General features: G+C 44.9%; 2 protein-coding genes across 5 annotated transcripts in view; one reads left to right on the top strand and one right to left on the bottom strand.

The window, feature by feature from the left end:
* LOC137129313 (tyrosine-protein kinase receptor UFO) overlaps positions 1-19,021 on the top strand; it is a 25,203-nt gene extending 6,182 nt beyond the window's left edge. The window contains exons 5-20 of the mRNA XM_067508311.1: positions 2,033-2,113; positions 2,216-2,331; positions 3,760-3,955; positions 7,867-8,006; positions 8,108-8,252; positions 8,562-8,579; positions 9,430-9,559; positions 9,836-9,927; positions 11,746-11,841; positions 12,139-12,216; positions 12,663-12,755; positions 13,129-13,250; positions 13,787-13,896; positions 14,127-14,286; positions 15,420-15,556; positions 16,457-19,021. Coding sequence (XP_067364412.1) covers positions 2,033-2,113; positions 2,216-2,331; positions 3,760-3,955; positions 7,867-8,006; positions 8,108-8,252; positions 8,562-8,579; positions 9,430-9,559; positions 9,836-9,927; positions 11,746-11,841; positions 12,139-12,216; positions 12,663-12,755; positions 13,129-13,250; positions 13,787-13,896; positions 14,127-14,286; positions 15,420-15,556; positions 16,457-16,919 — 2,177 coding nt within the window. The 3' untranslated portion in view covers positions 16,920-19,021. The remainder of the gene's footprint in view (positions 1-2,032; positions 2,114-2,215; positions 2,332-3,759; positions 3,956-7,866; positions 8,007-8,107; positions 8,253-8,561; positions 8,580-9,429; positions 9,560-9,835; positions 9,928-11,745; positions 11,842-12,138; positions 12,217-12,662; positions 12,756-13,128; positions 13,251-13,786; positions 13,897-14,126; positions 14,287-15,419; positions 15,557-16,456) is intronic.
* On the bottom strand, positions 17,542-23,337 carry LOC137129314 (galectin-4-like). Of its 4 annotated transcripts, XM_067508312.1 has the most exons (13): positions 23,178-23,337; positions 22,259-22,347; positions 21,716-21,920; positions 21,495-21,608; positions 20,831-20,866; positions 20,605-20,664; positions 20,481-20,510; positions 20,319-20,354; positions 20,188-20,214; positions 20,063-20,092; positions 19,657-19,745; positions 19,399-19,564; positions 17,542-19,278 (listed from the first exon to the last, which is right to left on the bottom strand). In XM_067508312.1, exons 1-13 carry the CDS (start codon positions 23,217-23,219, stop codon positions 19,132-19,134), a joined length of 1,071 nt encoding a protein of 356 aa, XP_067364413.1. In that variant the 5' UTR covers positions 23,220-23,337; the 3' UTR covers positions 17,542-19,131. The 4 variants fall into 4 exon arrangements, with proteins under 4 accessions (XP_067364413.1, XP_067364415.1, XP_067364416.1 ...); XM_067508314.1 differs by lacking the exon at positions 20,319-20,354; XM_067508315.1 differs by lacking the exons at positions 20,319-20,354; positions 20,481-20,510.

Here is a 23,337-nt window from a genome sequence, read left to right as displayed (position 1 = left end):
ACAGGCTGCAGGCCAGATAACTGTCCTGTGTCCTCCTCCTAACAGTAGGAGGAGGACAGGCAGAGCAGAATGACTCAGACAGGAGGGAGGAGCAGGCGGCAGCGGTTGGTTTTAAGGATCGGGTTTGACTCATCCGAGCAGACTGCCTCGTGCTGACCAGAGCCCGTTTGACGGTAACCTACACTCACGTCTCTGGAATGGACAGCTGCTCTGCCACACCACAGGTCCAAACCAAGGAAAACACAAATAATCCTTCAGTATGTCCATAAAGAGAAACGGCACAAACTAGTGACTGGGTGAACCAGTTTGATGGACGGTGTAAGAAACTAAAACCCTGTTTGCAGCTGCACAAACTGAAACATATGCAGGTGCCGTTTATTAAACCTTCAGCTTTTTAAATATCTTTTGGGCCTGATATTCCATCCTGTGGCATTAAACATCAACCCCATGGTGTCATTTCAATTTCAGTGAGTACTGTAATTTAAGTCCTTCATCAGCGGAAAATGCGGAAACGCTGTCAGGTTCCAGTTTCTGGAGGATTTGATACTTTTCTCTCTGTCTGTTTGGTCTTTGCAAAGCGTAAGCAGCATTTGCGCACTTGCATTGTTGCAGATGAAACACTGAGAAACTCCAGATTTGACAAACTAGACGGTAAACGAGCAATGACGACAGGCCACAAACATCAGTTCTAAGGCGTTTCCGACTACAGCGTACATGCCGACCGATGGACGAGAAGCAGAACTGTGCCCTGTTGCCCCCAGCTGACATTAGCACCGCCGGTCGATGCTGCGAGGCTCGTGAGCTCAGATGTTTATCCTGTCCACCGATAATGACATTTCCAGCCGGTCAGGAGTTGCTGTGTTGTGGTTTTCTGATGGGGAAGGAAAGAGGCAGCGAATGGCGCAATGACGAGATGCTCCGATGAGAAGTTCATTCACCCACACAGCCAGTGTTCACCCTTCCCACCCTCTCTGCTTCCTCTTCACCACGCGAGGATCGCAGCCCCTGTTCTTTTTCCGGGCACACAATGGAGGCATGGTGCCGTCGGCGCAGAGCGACACACTGTGTGGTTCTGTGTTTGTGGCCGATTGACAATGTGGGGCTGTTGGATACGAGTGATACAACTTGAAATGTCATATGTTTCAGCATTTCTGTGTGTGTGTGTGAGCCTGCATTGTGTCTGGAGTGTGTGAGCACACTGTAAGTCACTTTCGGAGAGTGTCACAGTGCTCTGCCCACCTCAGTGGAGCCCCGGCCTCAGGACGGCGGCAGCGCAGCCTTTTGTTGCACCTCACTGTGACTGTCCTCTTTGTTCTAGAACATAAACTGCGTAAAATAAAATAAAAAAAATGATCAACAAGCTGCAAGAATTTGAGAATCAGCGTGTGGTGGAAATGTGAGGTTACATATGAGGTTACATACAGGATATCATGTTTCTTTGGGGGCAGCACGGTGGTGAAGTGGTTAGCGCTGCTGCCTCACAGCGCTACAGGGTTGCAGGTCCGTGTCCCTGACCGAACCATGGCCTCTCGCTTGATCTCCTGGTTTCCCCCCACAGTCCAGAGACATGCATGTTAGGTTAATTAGTGACTCTGAATTCTCTGTGAGTGTGTATAGTTGTCTGTCTCTCTGCGTTGGCCCTGAGGCAGACTGGAAACCTGTCCAGGGTGTCTCAATGGGTGTCTCATCCTATGACAGTTGGGACAGCAAGCAACCCCAAACAGGATCAAAGGTTAGAGATAATGGATGAACACAGTTACATGTGATGCAGATGCAGAACAGTCACCTGACAGTCAAAGTTAGGACACTTTCAACTTAGACACCACTACCTATTAAACTGAGAGGGCACCATGATCAAGCATCAGACACACAGTCTCACTTCAGTTTGTGTGTCACACCATTGCTCACATATCTCCACTCTGCACGCTCAGCAAGGGTGCTTCATTTCTAAAAATGAACTTGATGTTTTCCGTTTCAAACATGCTTCAAACATTTTTCTTCATGTTTTGTTTTTTGTTTTTCTTTTTTTCAGGTTTGAACCGGACCAGCACCTTCTCTTGTGAGGCCCATAACCGCAAAGGTGTAGCCACCTCAGGGTCCGGTACCATCACTGGTAGGTGTTCTGGTCTTCTACCGTGTTTGGATGCAGTTTTTCTATCTAATAATAGTGTTTTGTCTCTTCAGTGTCTCTTTTTTACTGTCCTCCTTTCTTTAGTTCTCCCATCCCGGCCTCACAATTTGAGAGCTGTGGAAATAAACCAGACCGGCCTTCGTTTATCGTGGCAGCCTGGTTTCGGGGGCGTCTACCCAATAATCCGCTGCACTGTTCAGGTGAGACCACGTGAGATAAGTGTGAGAGAAATGCCACAGCTAGCCGGGAAAACCACCGCAGCCGTGTGACTTGCATGTTAGCAAACACATCAGTCACTCTCTGGTTGGACTGATGCTGCAGACCAGAGTCTAACCTTTTCCAAGCCTCATGTAAAAGAGACAGCTTGCTTTTCTGTCTCTCTTTTAACGCATCCTCTGCCCCTCCCTGCTTTATTCGTGTACAAGTGGATCAGGTTTCACTCTGGGAAAGTGGCCTCCTGGACCAGTCTTATTTAGCACCGCTCCCTCTGTGTCTCTCTGTCAGCGTCTCCCCGCCACTCTCCTCCTCTGTGGCCATTACAGCCCGGAGCAAAGAGCTGGAAAACGGAGCAGTACGGCACCACCCCTAAACGTCTGGTTCTAATAAAGCTGCCCCTCATACCTCTTGCTGTTCTTGCCCCCTCCCCTTCCCCCTTTTCCCGCAGCCCTCCCTTACCCCCTCACCCTCACGAGTGAACAAGGCGAGGGGCCGGCTTCGGCAGAACGGGGGCAAAAATCTGAATTTAACGCTTCTTTGTGCAGCAGAGAAAAACATGAAAGACTGCGGAGCAGAAAAGATGTTACTGTGTAGAACGATGAGGGGAGGAAAAGAGAGAAAGAGAAAGTAGGAGAGGACAAAAGGAAATCCAGAGAAAGTCAGTTAAAGAAAACAGGAAAAGGCAGTGACAGCAGGTATTGTGAGTGTGAGCAATGCAAGGAGAATGCAGGCTGCAGTGTGACTAAGGCTGAGCTGTACAGATTGACTTAACACACTAACACACTTGTTTACAGTCTGAATTGTGATTCATGGAGCCGAAAATGACTCTCTCTCTCACACACTCACTCACACACACACACACACACACACACACACGTCGCTCCTCATTCATATAACTTTGTTTTTCCTTTGGAAAAGCACGATCACCCTCCTACCTCTGACTACAACCCCTCACCTGCTCATACACACCGTAATCTGTTCTGCGTGTTTGCTCACAAGATTGCGCCCACACTGTGAAAAGTGCAGCTTGTAGCTCGCAGGAGAGGCCGAGAATAATGGCCCAGACTGGTTAACTTTAATGTGGGTTTACATTTGCTGCAGTGAAGGAATTTTTTTCCCCTGCCTTGTGTTCCTCTTTAAAAGTGTTTACCACAGAGGCTTTGCAGAGACAGCAGGTTTGCGCCTGTGATGTTTTTCCTTAATGAGTTCTGCTTTCATTGCACCTTGCTGAGCCTGACTCATGGTTAAAGCAGCAACAAAGCCAGTTTTGCACAATTTTTGACTCTTCCCCACCCACGTTATACCAGTAAACCCAATACTTGTAAATGTATTTTAAATGCATTGAATTGGGTCATTTGTCGACTTGTGTTGACAAGATAACATATTTAAGGTTTTTTATCTGAATGTTCCAGGCAAAATCTCTGGCAGAGTCCTTTACAGCAGGCAGAGACAAGATAATCCACAACCAGAATGTAAACATCCCACCATCCACCCATCTCATCGGCGACCTGGAGCCCCACAGCCTCTATGCTGTCAGAGTGGCCTGTCACAGCAGCCAGGGCCCATCGGACTGGTCACCCTGGGTAGAGCTACTCACCAAAGAAGGAGGTAAGTTTGCTTCCCCACTGCATGTCTTGTGTGTGAGAGGTGAAGGCTGTGTTATCTGGCTACTTGAAGTCCCCTCCCATTCCTGCTGTGTACTGTAACACAGTACAGAATAGGTGCTGCACGTTAGCTGGCAGGAAAAGCTGAGCTGCTCTTCTACAGCAGCATTGCACCTTCGGAGTAGGATTTCACACGAGGCAACGTGACATGTCACAGGTCTTCGTGGGTGAATGCATTTCAAAGACTTGGTTTTCCATTGCATATGAGTAGGCCCACCTATTTCAGTGTTACTGCTTTTTTTCAATGAGTCAAACTCATCAGATGTGAACTATTTCACAACTATTCTCACACTGGCTGTGAGTTTTTGGCTTTTTAATCTTCAGCTCCCGCTCTACTCTGATGCTTTCTATTGTTGACTATTTGACAGCTGAGAACACACAACAGTTGGCAGCATTTTCCCTCAAGACTTGTTTTTCTAAGCTGAATTTCGTTCGCTGCAGGTCTGTAAACTGCTTTTCAGTTTTATGTTTTGCGATGGCGAGGAGTCGGACAATCAAGTGCACCATTAATCATGGGATTCCTTCCTGTGGCCCTTTACCTTAGCTTGTGCTTGTGAGGAAAACCAGACACGAGCCACTTTACCTCTGTGAACCCGGCTTCAAATGTAAACTCTTAGGGTAGAAGGCAGACTGCTATTGAAGGGACGGTGGCAGGCAGAGGGAGAGGGAAGGAGGCTGAAAGGCTTCAGTTAGGATCACAGCCCTCTGTCCAAACTGTAATGCTAGGCTGCTGTGTGTCTGAGTTTAAACGGAGGTGGGATTTTCCATGCCAGCTCATGCTGCCTCCATCCATGGATGAATGGCAATGGAAACTGTCTATACTAAGAGGAGAGGTATGCCACAGGAGGGATGATGGGGGCTTTCCATAATGAAAGCTGTTTATAATCTAGAAACACTTTAACAGCATTCTCATATACAGCAAAAAGAAGAAGTAGCATTCTTTGAAATGGCATAATGGACCAAACATGGTTTTGAGATATGTTTACAGTGAGCTTTTTGAATTTCACTTCTTCATTTAATAACATTATAGCAGCATGTGTTTCATTTCAATGGAAAACTCCTTTGTTGGGCTAAATTGCAATTTTCTTATTTCATTCTTACTCCAGCTGCTCTTTCCACACTTGTCTAATGAGTCAGAGAATGAAAAACAGAAGCTAGATTTCAGCTGCTGGTCAAACGTAGTTCAGGAGGCTTTGGAGGTCAGAGGGAATGGGAGGATGAAGGGGAGAGGTAGGCTGCTCCCATCTCAGCCATATTTTCCAAACCGTTCCCTTTGGTTTCAGAGCTGAACGCTGACAAAACTCCCACATGACTCAATTGTTGAGCCCAAAGTCTTTTTCTTTTGAGTATCTTTCTGCTCCATTTGCTTCTGATTATTAAATTGTGCAGATATATGCTGCACGATCTTTTACATGTGTCCTTCTGGCTCTGCCGTCCTACTCTCCTTTCCCATTCTTATGTTTTTCAATTAGTTGCAGACTTCGCTCTTGCTCCAGCCAGCTCTTTTTTGTTCTCACATCACTCCTCCATTTCCTTCAAATGTATTATTATTATTATTATTATTATTATTATAATGTGGATAGTTTCTGCAAAAGTCTTTTCCGACCTTCAAATCCTGCTAATACAAATGAAGAATTTATTTCCTGTGTCTTTTTTTAACCTCGGATGAGCTGGGATTTCTCTTTCCTGAGCACACAGCTAGACACTGTGGGAACAAACAAAGTAAAGAGGGACTTGATGGTCGCAGTAGTGCAGGAACGGATGGACGAGCAGGGAAACGGGGGAAAGGGGCGCTTTGAGAAAACACTCATTTCGCTATTTTCCCAAAGCCCACTGTTTTCCCCAGAGCACGAGAGAGCACAATTAGAGCGGGAGGGCTGGTTGGTGGGAGAGGACGCAAGATGACCCATGTCCTGCATTTCCTTAAGTTTTTGTATACAAGGCATTCTTCAGTTTGCTTTTGCTTTCTAGAGATGCAGCTTTCTTTGTGGTATTGTGAGTTTGTGCCACTTTAAACCTTTTCAGTGGAGCAGACTGTGTAAATGGGGGAGTCCTGATTCCCTTCACACATTTGTTCCATCACATCTGTCTGTATCCCTCAAAGGGGCGGCAAAGATGAAACTCTCCATCCTGATGGAAGTGAGTCATACACACGTGTCACTTTTAGTACGTGTGTGTCACTGAACAGCTCCATTTGTTTAGGGCAAAGACTGAAACGCGATGGACGTCCTCGAATGTTTGTGATGACGCCGGCATTTGTGCACTGTGTGATCTGGGAGAAGTGCGCGCTGTGTAGCGCTAAGACTCCAAATCTAGGCTCATGAGTCAGTGTTTGGCTAAAAGACGACCCTTTTCCATCCACATGTCGACCCACGTGGAGGCTCCACGGGATGAGAGGACAAGGCGAAGCGTACGGAAAGAGCAGCCCTGACACCAAGCGTTGCCTGAGTGTTTCCAAGCATGTCTTTCTGACAGTGCTTCATCAATAGCAGGATGTGAAACAGTAGTCTGCCATTAATGCAGATGTTAGCCTCTGCTGCTGTGGACTAATTGTTTCTAAGCACGGGCTGCTTTCATGTGGCATGATGCTTTTGATGCAGCCGCACATCTTGTTCTCGTTCTTTTTCTCATTAAACTTTCCAACTCTTGCAGCTTCACTTTTCTCAAGTGAGAGTGTGTTTTTGCTCCACAAAGCGTGACATCCACAAAACATCTCTGTTCACTTAAACTCATAGTTACATGACAAAAAACAGAGGAGAGTGAGAGAGAGAGAAAGACAGAGGCATTACAACAGAGAGGGCAGGGAGCTAGAAGAACACTTGGAAAGAAGAATCATGTTGGATGGGTTTCAGGGGGATTGAGAAAGAGAGAGAACAAGAAGAAGGGGCAGCAGCAAAGAGGGCGAGAAGGAGGTGGAGAGAGACCAAAAGATGACGGAGCATAGGTGGAGACGAACTGCTGGAACAAAATTTACTTGGAGCTTGTTTTTGTTGCCGCTGGCAGTGAGTACAGGGACCACATGTGGAAACAATCAACCGCCAAATGCTTCCTGATAACATCATCCATAGGCTGGTCCATGTTTCCCAGACTTGGTAATAGTGCGTGTGTGTGTGTGCGTGTGTGTGAGACAGTGTCCAGCTGGTTTGTGTGACTTTGTAAACCTGCAGAGAGAGTGAGTAGTGAAGACAAAGACAACATGAACTCAAACAAAGGAAATGCATGTTGTCGTCTCCTTGCGAAAAGGTTCTTGGATTTCTGTGTTTTGCAGAGCCACAATCACACACACGCACACGCACACACACACACACACAAACTCCCATACAGAAATTCCTCACACTATTTCTAGCATGTTATTCAGCTAAGTTTCCTCTCCACTGGGTCTGTCTGCTGCCAGCAGCCTTTTTTCGCTCTGTGCTTCAGAGAGCCAGAACACTAAAGGTCGAACGAGAGAGAATAAAGCAGAAACGGGGATGGAAACTTGTGAAGAAGGGAAACACAGGCCTGCTGGTGTTTATCTAAGCTGTGTCCAACCATGTGGACACAGGCAGTGCATGCTGGCTTCTGAACTCAGCTCGTCTTTTTGTCCTAATAAAGCTGAATTCTCCACATTCTCTGACATCTTCTCCTTCCAGCTGTTGATGATATCCACACCCTAGAGGCTCCAGGCTGTCAAAACATACTTGGCCAAGCCCCAGTCCACTTACCCAAGTACTGCTGACTGACTCCACCTTCGTACGCCCAGAAGACTTTTGCCCAACGCACACACCTTTGCACTCTGAGCTATTCTTGCCTTCCAAACCCCATTTTATGCAGAAATGTAACCGTGTGCATGTTCTGTTGTGTTTTGTGTTCCAGTGCCAGACAGCCCTCCTGTTAATGTGACTGCAGTCCTGAATGGGACAGAGGTGCTGGTGACATGGGAGGGACCTCCAGGGAAGCTCAACGGGGAACTGCGGGGCTACAAGGTGGAGTACGGCACGGCCGGCTCGCTACAGGTTAGTGCTACAGGCAAACTCACGGCAGATGGTTTCGTCAAATGGACAAAATATCCAGCGCCTTCGATGCTGACCGTGTCCCTCTTTTCTTTTGCCGACAGCCGATTGAGGACACAGGACTGAATCCTGAGCTGCTAATCAATCTGTCCGTCCCCCTTTCCAATGTGTCTTTTCGAGTGTGCGCCTATACAGGAGCAGGACAAGGACCCTGGAGCCCCATACAGACTCTGATGCTTATTACACCTGGTGAGTGATGAAAAAAAAACAAAACACAAACATGTGACCCTAAAAATGTTAATAAAGCGTTTTGTTTCCAATTATAAAAGAACACACATGTAATTGGAGACAGGAATCATTGCTGAAATGGATTCTTGAATATTATCTGGGAACTTTTAGGAAGTTTTTCTCAGCTAAATTTCCAATTTGCAGCCACAATTCTGCGTTTTTAAGATTTTGTGCATTTTTGTTTTTGCGTTAACGCTATAAAGATGGATGTTTCCTCCTCCTGAAAGTCAAAGTACTAAGACAAGCTCTGCTTTCTTTTCACTCCCACAGAATCTGGCAAAATTAGAGGTGAGTAATGACTTGCTCTGCACATGTAGGCCGACAAACACAGACCAATGAGAGTAGCAGTGTGGTGACAGTGGACGTGAGCTCATAGTGATTTTTAGGAACCCAGGACTTCTCTTTCTTATTCTCTGTCACTGGTTTCTTCCTGGGTATTTCAGAAAAAAAAGGAACGAAGATAAAAAGGAGAAGAGAGGATCTCAGAGAGATGAGAAAGGGGAAGAGGGGTGTCTGTGTGTGGGGGGGGGGTGAGTAGGGGAGACACATCATAAATATTTATAACAGACAGGAACTGTGTAGTATATCTGCTTAGCCTAACAGAGCCAGACTGGCAACTCAAACAACAGGAATGGCAGATAAAAAGAGAAAAAAAAAAAGGGACAAGGAAAAGAGAGGGAGGATGTGTGTGAATGGGAGGAAAAGTTGAAAACAGTGGGTGGAGGCTGTTTGTGTTTAGCAGGAGTTTTGCGGGGGTGGCTGGGAGTAGATTTAATGTGAGATGGGACAGGAAGATTGCAGACAGAGTGCATGGTTTTGAAAAATGTGGGAAAGTGCTGTATTTTCAGAGAGAGATTAAATATGTAGATTCAGCTCGACAAATACAGAGAGCAGGATTCCTCAGTCTGAGTGGCTGATGCCTATTAGTGATGCATATAGGAGACTTTGTTATACATGTACATTTTGAGCATCTCCAGGTGTTTAAAAAAGTACCTGAACACATCAATTAATCATCTTTTCTTTCTGGAGGTGATAAATAAACACTTTATTCCTGTTTAAGAGCTCCTTAAACTGTCACTTCCCTCTAAAACACTGACTTTATTAAACTCCCCATCTCTGTCCACACCCCTTCCCACAGATCCATCATCGCCCCCGGCCTTTTCCTGGCACTGGTGGTATGTGGTGATGGCCATTGCCGGCGCCGTGTCCATTGCTGTGTTCATGGCTGTTTACGTGGCCAAGCTGCGGCGCAAGGAGACGCGTTTCGGGTGTGTAGACTGTTAGTGCCCCGCATTGGTGAAAGGGAGGATCCCAGTAGTTGTGCCAACCCTCCCCCCCCCCCCCCTCCCCAACAAAAAAACAACTTTTTTACTTACTTTCTTGACATAGCTGACTCATTTGTGCATTTAGAGAGCAGAACACATCGGTTTTGAAAGGCCACAATTATGGAGCGGTGCCATGCTTTTAGCTTCTGCTGAACTGACCTTTTTCATTTTGTGTTCATCTGTTTTGTGTGATGTTGTGATGTTTGTGTGCATGCACAGAGAGGCGTTTGAGCCCATGATGGAGAGCGGAGAGCTGGTGGTTAGGTATCGTGCTCGCCGCACCTACAGCCGCAGGACTACGGAAGCAACCCGTGAGTACTTCTCTCTACCTTGTTCCTCAGAAAGGTGACACTTAAGGCACCTGGAAAAAGAAAACATGCCCAAACCTGCCTCTATCCCACAGATAGATAACAATATGATATAGTAGCACAATAACTCTCCTCTTCCTTGTTTGGTAAATGGAATGCACTGTTCTACCTACCTGCACAACTTGCTGTGTGCAAAGGGCTTTACACTCACACACTTTAGAACTGCAAAGCAAAGGGTTCAACATCTTCCCCAAAGACACTTGTCGACATGTGGAGCCGGGAGGAGCCGGAGGTCGAGCCGCAAACCCTGTGATTGGTGGATGAGCTGCTCTATCTCTTGAGCCACAGGTTCTATTTCTAGACAGGAATGACTTCCTTGGTTTGTTCGGTCGATCTAAGGCAGGAACATGAACAGTTAAGGTTTACTGCAGCCCTGGAGTGTTCAGTAAGCAGATGCACTTCACACTTACACTGTGGCATTTGCACTATAATTTGCAGCGCATTTAATGAAATGTGTAGCAAATCCATACATGAAGTTCTGAGAAATCAGGCATTAGGCATTTCACCAACAAAGCAAAGGTAGGTGGGGCAAGGCAGAGAAGCCTTCGAGATAAAAGCATTCAAAGAAAAGTGGAAAAGCAGGAAAGGATATGGAGTTACATCAGGGAGGAAGTGACTCACCCTGAGATGAGGTTTGCTCTGACATCAGTAAAGTTTTAAGTCCCATCCAGGTAGAGTAACAACCTGATATTAGTGCAGTACAAGACAATGCTTTGCAGCTGTTTGTGTACCATGAGCAGCAAATCCTCAATGCATGCAGACTCAAATTTCACGCACGCAAGCCCTGACATTGCCCCTTTTTGTATGCACATTATTCGTATTAACCTCTTGCACAAGTTTGAGCTTGCCACAGCCGCATAGAAGCCAGGCAGAAGGCAAAACTTCAGAGCAAGAAACATATTCAGTGAGTAAAATGAGAGGGGCCAAGGGGAGGAGATGTGGAGACAGCGTGCTGGGAATAAAGGAAGGTGTCCTATCAGAAGGATTTGGGTGGGATTTATGCTGCTGATGTTGAGCGGAAAACTTGACGACAAAGTTGAATCTTGTGGCTTGTGGTTATTGCATGTGTTGGCTAATAGCCGCTCACGCCAGCATGTGCCGCAACTTGCCTGTGGACTGATCCCATTGTTGTCCAACGCGTGGCAGATTGAGTCTAGCAACAGCTGGAGGGGCTTGTCATGTCCTGGACCAGATGTGAAAACACACAGTTTGTTCACCACTGGGAAGCTCAGTGACACCCATCTAGGCAAAGTGGCTCTGGGGTTTTTAACCCGGCTTAGATCCACTGACATCATTTCCCCACCCCAGTTTGGTCCCTGCAGGTCCCTGATCACATGGCCAGAGAAAGTAGAGAATCTCTGACCAAAATAAGAGAAATAAACATTAAATGCTCAAATTACGGTTCATTTTACAAGAAGACTACTTCAATTACTTTACTGTTTTACAGTCACACTTTTGGCTTTGTGTTGCTTAGTGTGGGTTTGGAAAAGAAAAGGGGTACTTTTGTCTGGAATTAACACTTAGGGGTCTGGCGGCTCGGTGGTAGAACCCTTAGTTGGCCTGGGTTTGAATCCCACCCTACCAGGTGTGGCCCCGGCCGGCCGGCAAGGCCAAGGGCTGGGCGGAGGGTTGCGGGAGGATGGGTAAATCCGCGTTGGCGACCCCTGAAGGGACAAGCCGAAAGCTGTTGTTGTTGTTGTTGTTGTTGTTGTTGTTGTTGGACGCCAAACACCGTAAAACGTGTCATGTCTGCCTCCGCAGTGAACAGCCTGGGCATCAGCGATGAACTGAAGCAGAAACTCCAAGATGTGATGGTGGACAGACATAAACTAACCTTGGGAAAGACCTTGGGAGAAGGTACTGTGTCTGTGTCTTTGTTTTTGTTTTTTGCCTCTTTTCGAGTACAGCTCCATTTCATTTGCACGGTATCAGTACAGGGAGTAACCTGATGAACAGCAAAGTGGAAAAGGAATGTGTAAACACTTTGGTATCACGGCTGGTACTGTACATTGCCAGGACTTATCTGCTATTGTAACAGTGCTTGTTTTCCACTTATCTCGAGCCATTTCAGTCTGACGCTAATATGTTTTCACCCAGGACAGAAAAAAAAAACTGCACTTGAAGTGGTTGATCGTATTTTCCTTTCTTTTTTAGGAGAATTTGGCTCAGTGATGGAAGGGCTGCTGACTCAGGAGGAGTTCGTTCTCAAAGTTGCTGTCAAGACGATGAAGAGTGAGTAGACTATAAAAGCCCTCCGCAGTCGCCACAATGAACCCCTTCATCATGAGGAACACAGGCCATTTTATCGACAGGCCCCCCCACCCTGGGCAAAAAATATTTGAGGCAAAAATCTCCGTTTTTGATCGGAAAACAGACAAAGACACAGCTTGTGGAAATTATTGGCAGAAGAAAAGGTTGACCCCACATAAACCGTGGTGCCAACATAAAGACAAAGATGAGGGGGAAAGATGCATTTTAGCGGCACTAGGAATCAGGAAAACAGAACCTCTTCTGTGAGGGTTTCCATTTAGAGCTGTGAGGGAAAAAAGGTGTAAAACAAACTTAGCGGTGCAAACTATGTACACATGAATTTATAGTTTGATAAATCCAGGAGCCAAACGCCCTTTGAAATAAAAGTTTATTTCTAACTCTCGCCTCCCGTGTGCTCACTTCTGCAGTTGCCATCTGTACTCGCACAGAAATGGAAGATTTTCTCCGTGAAGCTGCTTGTATGAAGGAGTTTGACCACCCGAACGTGATGAGGCTACTAGGTCAGTGGATAAAAATCACACTCACTCTCTATTCATTGCCCGGTTTTGGGGGTATGTTAAAGATTAAACAGCATGATGTCATTTTAATTGGGAGTTCTTCCTACCAAAAGCAACAGTTCTATCTATCTGTAGTTCTATCTGTTGCGATTGCTGTGAATTATTGCACGTGGTGCATGTGGAAATCTGGGAAAATTAAATCACAACAATTCTCATGGCTAAGAACCACCAAAAAAAATAAAACCACATTGTTTTTGTAATGTGGGAGTAGTAGCCATGTAAAATTCTGTCTTATTGAATCACAAATTCAGCACTGAGCTGTTATTATAAGAATGTGTTTTGCCTGTGTGTAATAATGAGCGACGTGTTTCTACAGGTGTGTGTCTCCAGACTGTGGAGAGTGAAGGATACCCCTCTCCGGTGGTCATTCTCCCCTATATGAAGCACGGAGACCTGCACAGCTATCTGCTCTACTCGCGGCTCGGTGACTGTCCTGTGGTGAGTGGGATTACCAAGACACACACTTATACCCAGGCGCCCACATGCAAACGCCACAGGTTGAGAGAATAATGGTTTCAGGGGGTAAAACATTCATCGGAGAATCTGTCAGCAAAACGGGATCCAAAGTTCAAGATAGATGTAGTTTTAAGTTCGCACCCACCCTCTGTCTCTTGTTTTTGGCAGCACATTCACGCTGAGCTCATAAAAACAAGAAATGTGTGCGTTGTTGCTATCTGCAGTTTTACTCATTAATGGATAATGTGGGGCTTTTTTTTGGAATCGATGACTGTTATACGCAGCAGGTCCCTGAAGAGCCAAGTTGAGAAACACGACCCCTAATCAAAACACGATTTGAAAAACACAGCGGTGTTGAACGCTGCTCTCCCAGGAGGAGGAGGCTGTTAGTACTGGGAGCAGGGGGCGTTCGGTTCAGGCTGATCGCGGGTGCTGGTGCCCTCTGCTGTGCAGAAAATGAAATGCCAGCTGGGGACGATGCCTTAATGAGACCATGTTGTTTCTGTGATGTCCTGCAGTACCTCCCGTCTCAGATGCTGGTAAAGTTTATGACTGATATCGCCAGGGGGATGGAGTATCTCAGCAGCAAGAACTTCATCCACAGAGATCTTGCAGCTCGCAACTGCATGTAAGCACAGCCTCTGCTTCCGTTTTGTCAAGTTTTTTTTTTTTACCCCTCTCAGTTCCTTTATGTCGTCTCACTTGCTCTTTCTTGTTCCTTTTTTTTGTGCTTGATTCAGCGTGTTAGAAGTACAAATCATATCATATCAAATCATAAATAAGAATCACACTTCTACGCACTACTTGAGTAAATCTACTTCCAAAAAAACAATGTAACACTCCATGTCTTCACCTCAGGCTGAATGAGAACATGAACGTATGTGTGGCCGACTTTGGCCTCTCTAAGAAGATCTACAACGGCGACTACTACAGGCAGGGCCGCATCTCCAAGATGCCGGTCAAATGGATCGCCATCGAAAGTTTGGCAGACCGAGTCTACACCACAAAGAGTGATGTGGTGAGTTTACCTTCTCTGTGTTTACTTGGACGTGTGAAAGAAATCCCCATTAAAACTGAACTTGTGAGGACCTTGACTCGTCCCACAAACAGCCAAATTAGGGTTCATTGTACGGTTAGAAAGATGTGCAGGCATGGACCCCTGCTCTGCTCGTTTTCCAGCTGATCACTGGGATCAGGCTCGTTGAGTCGGTCGGTTCTCTGAGATGGTGCGTTGCAGCCTCTGATTAACCGAACACAAGTGATGCAGGTAACCAGCAGTGGGTACTACTGAGAAAAAGACTGGGACGGATGGCAAATGAGCAGAGCAGGGGTCCTTGAGGAACAGGATTGAAGTGTTGGCCTGGGGTATTTACCTGTGGTGGTTAAGGCTTTGGTGAGGAGCTCAGGAAGCCATCATGTCAATGGGGGATCTCACACCTAAAAAAAGATCACACAATGTTCCCCGCAGGGAAAACATACTTTAGGATTAAGAACTGGTTTTTCTCGGGAGGAGAATTACAGTAACTTTAAAAGCGATACCCCAACTCTACCTTTTAATTAGTCTTTATTAAGAGGACTCGTTATTATTCAGCGTAACCAAATGTGACCACTATGTCTTAGCAATATTTTTGGCTCGGCTGAGAGAGTTTCCAACTAGCAGTAGTTTGAACATTTAGACACTTATTTACGTTAAAACTGCCTTTTATGTTTACAGGGGTTGTTTGTTTGATGAGCAATATCTGGCCTATCATTTTAAGACCACCGTTAATGGGAAGGGAAGGTCCAGATTGAAATAGTTAAACCCTATCACACACTCAGGTAATGAACGGTTTTGTCAACGGGAGTTGACAAAAAGCTTGATCACAGGTCTTTTAATAAGGAGGCCCAACGTCAAGGCAGACACACAAAAGACAGAAGTGAGGGACTGAGGGAAACAGGTAGGTTGATTTGTGAGGGGAATGGAGGGGAGGGGGAAGTCAGGCAGCAGGAGAGCTACAGTTCTTTAAGCTGTTTTTGCACTTTAATATGATTTAAAAAGCCGATGACGATGGTCATGTAATATGATGATTAAATGTTTTTTTCGCCTCTTGTTGATAAAACACGTCCAGAAAGTGTTTTTGTTTCTAATAGCCTCTCTCTGTTTCTTCTCAGTGGTCGTTTGGAGTCACCATGTGGGAGATCGCCACTCGAGGCCAGACTCCATACCCGGGGGTCGAGAACAGCGAGATTTATGACTACTTGAGACAGGGAAACCGTCTCAAACAGCCACCGGATTGTCTGGACAGCATGTGAGTGTCGACTACTTCGCTGCACATTCCCCACAAAACGCACTCAGCTGATGATGGAGCACTTTAAAAACCGTTTCCCTTCTGATTGAAAGTACCTTTTCCCATGAAGCAATCAAGGTTGGAGATTGAAAATGGTTCCGGTTGTTCAGCTTTTTCCACGCTTCTTAATGATTCTTTGATAAACATGCTTTGACTGAACCACTTGGTTCCAACATATAGCGGAAAAGCTGGCACATTTCCTCGTTGAATAATGTCGGTCATTTTCGAAATTGATTGTATTGGCCACAATCACCTTACAGATGCTAAAACCCACAAGTTTTGAACTAAAGAAATCTGTCATCCAGTGGAGCAGTGTCTCTGCAGGACGTGTTTTTACGGCATAACTAACCACAGGCTGTAAGCTGGCAATCGACCAAACACATTTTTAGAGTTTGTGTGTCTTAGAAAATGACCAAAGTTTTCCTTTAACACGCATTTTATTATTTTTACAATTTATTCCAATATAAAATTCTTTTCCGCCTAAAAAATTCCACCCATCTAAAGCTTTTCACCTCATTTGCTTTACAAGGTGCCGCGTTTCTTAAAAATGTTGCAGGAAATTTCAAAGAAAAGAACATGGATTTTGATCCTGGTTTGGGGGATAATGATACTTTTTTTTTGTAAGATAATACACTTGGCTTAATACACTAATTGCTGTGTAGTAATTTAATGGAAATTGTGCCATGAAATGAAGGAGCAGTTTCACACAAAATAAAAAAAAATCAACCCCAAAATACCGGACTGGTAATTTCTAGGAAATGATTAGACAACTTTAACCCTGTAGATTAAAGTGTTATGTTTTTTCACATTTGATCAATGTTTAAACATTAACAAAACAAACTTCGTCTTCGTCCCTTCCAGCTACTCCCTGATGTTCTCCTGCTGGCTGCTGAGCCCGAAGGATCGTCCATCGTTTGAGTCCCTGCGCTGTGAGCTCGAAAAAGCCCTTGAAGATCTGCCCGACACCCAGGACCCCGATGAGATCCTGTACGTCAACATGGACGAGTCCTCGATGGAGCTTGGGGCCGTCGGTGGCCGAGAGCCAATGACGGTGGCACCGTCCCCTCTCTGCCTGAAGGGCCTTGACTCTGTGACCACAGTGGAGGTCCACCAACCCAACCGCTACGTCCTCTGTCCCCAACACGAGACCAACCGAGCCCTCTCCGAGTCCCAGGAGAGCCTGGACATGCCGGTGTCGTCCTCCACAGCCACGCTGCCTCTCCAGCCATCCCTCCAATCCACCCCTATCCCCACCCGAGCTCCTACGCCAACTGTTGAGCTGCAAGAGGACAGGGACGGGTCCAGCAAAATGCCTTGGCAATGATAGCCTAACTCTTAAGAAATGGACAAGACTGGTCACTACCAAAGTGAGCCACCCTTTCACCCCACTCCAAGTACTAGACCCAGCCTCTTGCTACTACTGACTGTAAAAAAAAAAAACCTTACGTGCCCATGTACACATTTTTTGCACAAATACCCTCAAAGGCATTCCAAGGAAGACAGGGACTGGCGTTATTTCAGCCCTTCTCTCTTTTAAAATGCACATTTCCAAGTGAGTATAATAGTATGTGTGTGAATGAACAAGTTTAGAGCTCATGTGCTTTGCCATGTCCACTGCAGCACAATCACAGAAATTGAATCCCTGTAACTATAGCATTAAATGGCCGACACAACTAACCTGTGTGTAGCAGGGGGGTGGGGGCTGTCGTTTTATTAAGCTATAAAAAAAAAACTGTCTCTGTGAAACCAGCTCAGACACTGCCAGGCTGATCCTACAGCTGAACAAACTCAGGAGCTCCAACTTTTCAGTGAGACAACGCTCACATGCCAATTGAGAACCCGGTTCCTCTGGTGGAGGAACCTGAGGGAAAGAAAGGAAGCAGCAGAATTTTTACTGAAGCTGTCCCCTGTAGAAGACAAGCTCAAACCCAGCTGTTTAAAATAGATTTTTGTTTTTTTTTTTGAGCTTAAGCACTGTGTTTTGTTGGATTGAGCAGTTTGTTTGATGTACGGCACGTCAGCATTGGTAAAAGTAAAGACCTCACAGAAAATCCTGTTTGGAACAAAGGACCACAGAAGTTTCTATCAGTTTAATGTAGCGCTCGAACAAGCCCCTGCATTTTCTCCAGGGTTTTTACTGCAACCCATTCCTCACTACCAGGTGGGACACCTGTCCAAGTCCCGATTCAACATGTCCACACATCTTGGTTTACAACTCAGGAACCTGGGCCTTTTGCTGTACATCGACAGAGGCACCGGTCAAATCAAGAGGGTACAAGTCAGAAGTGGGCGAATGGACTGAGTGGCGGTACAGAAATGATGGTTTTATCAAAAGGGAGAATAAGCTCGTCACGCGTTATTAGACATGTTTTTTGATGCAGATTTTCGTTTTTCTACAACTTTGCACTGTCCCAATATCGGCCTTTGTTTATAATTTGTATGTTGTTTCGTGTTATTGCTTTCTGTTCATTCTCCGTCGTCCTGAGGAGCAAAATGGGTTCACACGTAACGACTTCTCGAGGCCTCCATTCGAAGGAGTGTCCCTGAGCGAGCAAAGACTGTTTGACTGAGGGGGGAAACGTGATTTGACCTCATCACCTGACATCTTCTTTCATTTGGGAGCAGTTGTGCACTGTGAACACAAGTCCGCCGCAGTCAAGGTGAAGGTGAATGAAAGCAGCAGCTAAAAACCAAATAGTAATGAAGATCAAATAAACTTGAGCTTTTTGAGGGAAGGTCGTCAGCTTCAGTGTCACATCATGCATGCACTTAATTTTATACATTATATATGTATATAAATGCTTTTGTTTGTTATTCTGTCATTACAATGGACGTCACCATATTCCAGCACACATTTTGGGAGAAATTAAAAAAAAAATTTTTTAAACTTTGTTGGCACAGTTGTTCATCAGAGGTACATATACTTGTACGTAGACAGCATACTGCAGTATGTTATACCTGTAGTATTACTGACTTCCTTGTTAAGACGAAATGTACGTTTCTTTCTTGCATTACCTTTGGTACTGTAAACTCATACAAGTGACAGAATGTGGTGCTGAGACTGGGGCACTGTTTGAATATTTCACCAATTTGAAAACAGAGATGTACTGTATTTATCCGCCAGTTTGTCTGAAGTAGTTTGGTCATTGAAGGAGACAAGAAGAAGAAAACTGAGAGCAGCGTAAAGCCGTTCAGGCTTAAATCTCGCCATGTTAAACTGTACAAAGTGCCTTCGGAGAGCCAGTATTTTACATTCTAGTAGAGATGTGTTGATTCTACTGGTGTGTTTGGCTGGGAGACGATTGTATTATATTTACCTTTTTATATTGCCATTTTCATGATTTGTAAACAATTTTTTTATACAGTACTGCAATATTTTGTATATGAAATAAATGTGTTCATTCACAAATTCCAATTTACATCAAATGTGAGATTTGTTTTATTTCAGTTAAAGCGGTCGGAGCAAGACTTTTTGTCTTGTCCAGCGGCAGCGGATAGTACAGGCTTCACCGAGTACTGCGTGGGTGTGTGTGCGCTCAGAAGTGGATGTAGGAGATCTGCACATCGCCTTCAATCTCCAGCATGTCAATCTCATTGCAGGACCGGAAGCGGTGGGCAAAGTCAAACAAGTGCTGTCCATTCACAAACACCTTGAACCTTTGGTTCCCACAACGAATTGAGATCTGGGAAACCAAATCGGGGGGGGGGGGGGGGGGGGAAGGGGGAAGATGGAGATCACGGTTGGTCAAAATCATACAACTAAATCAGACAGAGAGTCATTATTTAAACTAGATTCTACTTACATCAAAGTACTGCCCCTCCAGGAAGGGGTTCATGCTGAGCTCTCTTTCCTCCTGGCCCCAGTTACCTCCAATGTTGCTGTTTCTCACCACAATCCCCTCCTTCACCCTGGGGTTGAAGTGGAAAGCGATGTCCCTTGATCTGCTCACCACGAAATTGATGCTCAGTCTGTAACAAACAGATCCAGGAGTAGATCCACACGTGTCTGTCACATAAATCGTGGGGATGTAGAGGCCGTTGCATTGTCACAAAACACACACCTGTTACCACCGAAGGGCACCATGCCCCTGATGATGATGGTCCTCTTAGAGTACATCCCTCCTGGGATCATGTTGGAATATGGCACGGGCTTAAAATAAACAGCAAGCAGACAAGTGAAGACAGTGACACTTTATGGCAACACCAGACTCTCCAACGTGAGACACAACTCAGCTTTCAGCCTTACTCTTAGTCGGATAATAATGTTTGACATCCACATTATAACTGTATAATCCACTCAAATCTACAGTCAAGATGTTCAAAAGAAGAGAAATGAATGATATTTTCTGTACTATCAATATGTTCCATTGTAGAATTCCCGTGTATACTGGAGTAGGATAAAAGTATAAATCCAAAGTAAAACTACTAAAATACAGCAACGATGACGTTACTCTCAATCTTACTCACAGGGTTGTAGATTGGCTGCCCTCCTGTACCCTGGAATCACATAAACAGGCATGAGAATTAGGTAGAAATAAAAGTTTGAAAATATAACTTTAAACACAGGACGTATAAACGTCCTGTGTCCTCACCGGTAGGTTTGATCCTGGGTACTGTCCCTGAAAGAAGAACAAATATGTATTTATAAATTTGATGCCACAGTCAAATTAATCGACTATTGAGAAATAATAATAGTGACCATAATAACAATAATGTTTCATACCCCCATCCCACCACCCATGTCTCCTGGATATCCCCCCTGCAACCAAACACACATTAAAAAAAACAAAGAGGACTTGTTGAAATTTTGTTCTGGGATGTAGATGGAAAAGCAATAAATGAATTCGAGCACTGCTAAAGATTAGAGATGAAGGTTTTTACTCACCCCCATGCCGCCCCCTGGATACCCTCCCTGCTGAAAAAACACGAACATGTTACTGCTCAAAGACGCTTACTGCGGTTTTTTTTTTATGCCTGAAGAAATTAACGACGCTCGTAAGTGCACTTACTCCCATTCCTCCTCCCATTCCTCCACCCATTCCTCCACCCATGCCCCCCGGGTATCCTCCCTGACATTAAAGAGAAACAAGGGTTAATTCAAATACTGCACATTCAGGATCAAACTATATTTTCTGCCCGCCCGCCTCCTCCTGGGTGAACATGTCAAATACCATGCAGTGCTTTACATTAAGTTTTACATTTTATTACTGCATATAATACATGATGTATACTTACTCCCATTCCTCCGCCCATGCCACCTCCCATTCCGCCCTACAAACAGCAAACACAGGTGTGAAACATAGTACTACTATTTTAGCAGCACTGCACATTACGTTACACTTTGCACATTTGCAGCAGGTTAATAAATTTGTTATTGGTAACAAGGAGAAAATGTCCCACAGTGCGAATGTTCTTATTTTGTACAAGGAAAACAGCTGATATTATAAAACTGTATGTTCACATTACACATGACAAATACAATAAAGACGACGTCGCAAATATAGTGAGAGTCTACACTTTGCCAGGGACAATGTCTAACCAGATGTCAGCAACTTAAATTCTGCGAAATGGGGGGCGGCTGTCATGAGCCCTGATTGCTTGTTGTTTTTTAAAGCTCTACTTTTGTAAAGACAATGTTATTGCACATGCTCATAACCTTCTTTAACCTCTTTTTTTTTTTTTTTTTTTTTCAAATTAAGAGACTCGGACCAGGGAGTAAAAGAACTCACTTACTCATTGTTACCCCTCCAAGATTCATGCCGGCTTGAGCACCACACACAAGCACGACGCGCCGTCAATCAGCTGTTGATGGTTTATTATTGAAGCCCCTTACAATACTCTTACTGAACTTCCTTTCTATAGCAAAAGTCAAAGCATTAAGCTGGAAAATGCGCCTCACCCCGATGACATTAATCGTCTGGATGGAAACATCTCCCGTGATGTGCATCGCACGCACTCTGTCGAAAGGGATGCGGTGCTTGAAGTGGTGGAACTCGTTCCCATTGACTTTGATCTGTAACAAAATGATGTCGGAGACTGAGAAGAGACGCAACACACGGGCAGTTAACACAGGTGCATAAAACCTTAATATTGGGGTTAAATTAAAAGGTTTCGTCTGACCTGGTAACCGTGTGAGGTGACTAACATGACTATTTCAAAGATTTGGCCCCTGCTGAAGGGCATACTACGAATCTTCTCCTCGGACTCCCACGAACCATTTTGGCAGGTGTTGAAAACCACCTTGTCGCGGCCGTCGAATCGAGGGTTGAAGTGAAGGGCAATGTCGCTGGACTCGGACTCTCCACAGAGCAAGTTGACGACGAACCTGCAGAGACACACCGGTAACTGATAGGTGTGGTGCAGGTACAGGTGAAGATGTTGTTAAAAAAAAAAAAAAAACTCTCCTTCCACAAAGAGTCTGGAATGTGCAGTGTTTACTCTGTCGGCTAATGCTCTATAAAACTATTGTGCCACCAGCAGTGAGATTACTGAAGGTGTTTCCTCCGTTTTCAAGTGGCCCCATAAGATCATTGTAGGAGATAGAAGAAGTCATAAAACAGTCACCTACCTCCCAAACTCCCGATGCAGTATAGACTGAACACACCCAACAGCTCGTGGCCGTTTTCACCTATGGTTGGAAATTGATTTCTGCCAGACACTCACCTGGTGATGTTTTCAGGAATGGACCCCTGGAGGTATATGGAGGTCCCCTCCCTCAGGCCTCCATAAATAGGCCCCAGGTAGGGAATTCTCTGGAAAGAGCACAGAACTACCTATAAGCAACAACTTCTAAACCACAAACAGTAACTGATGAAGAGAAGGACGAGGTGAAATTAATCATGAATTTATTCGTCTTCCTTATTTGGATGCAGAGGTGGAAAAGACCCAAGTAATTTATGTGGGAGGTACCATAGTTGAGCTTTAGTGTATTTTCACTTCTATTTTATACTTCCAGTTTCTAACATTTGATAAATGGAAAACTGATTAAGATGTTGCATAAAGTTTTTTTATTTATAGATTAAATGGCTCGTAGAAAAAAACAATAGGCAGTGTCCAGCTGTGACCACTTGTCATGTTACAGATGTCACAGATTAAAAATGTGACTTTCTTTTTCTTTTTTTTTTAATTCATAAGGTTTGTATAGAAGAACATCTTTCCGAATGCTCCTTTCATGACCACAACGATTTTACCCTGTGGCCCAAATGTGGTGGTGAGATTCATGGATTGTGAACCACTGGATGACAATAATTGCATATAAATATTCCACCTCAACCAGCTATAAATGCTGTAATAATGCAAAAATTAAAAATTCAAAGAAGCTACAGTCCCTGGTTTGATGTGATGTTTCATTTTACATCACTTAAATGTCACCCTACACCTCCTGACATTGAATTGTGTTTGTAATCAAGGTTCAACTCATATTATGGCTTCCTATAAATAAGTAGCAATGATAGTCTGACTAGCTTCAGCAACCAACCATCTTTATCATGAAAGTATCATACTGTTAACTGCTGTGTATTTATATTCTCTTCCAAATCGTAGAATCAGATGCTATCACTGTAAAAATTCAGCAGATACTTACAGGGCCATAGACTGGCTGATAGCCTGGAGGAGCAACAAACATGGCGGCAGTGGAGGAGCTGGACAAGCAGACGGACGCAGGAGGGTTAAATCAGGAGCTGAGCTCTGCTGGAGGCTCGGTTTTATACATGTGATGAGGGAGGGGCAGAGCGGGGTACGAG

This window comes from Channa argus, chromosome 6, assembly GCF_033026475.1.
Source record: "Channa argus isolate prfri chromosome 6, Channa argus male v1.0, whole genome shotgun sequence".
Lineage (NCBI taxonomy): Eukaryota > Metazoa > Chordata > Actinopteri > Anabantiformes > Channidae > Channa > Channa argus.
Note: the sequence above shows the minus strand (reverse complement) of the source record. Positions and strands in the feature narration are given on the sequence as shown.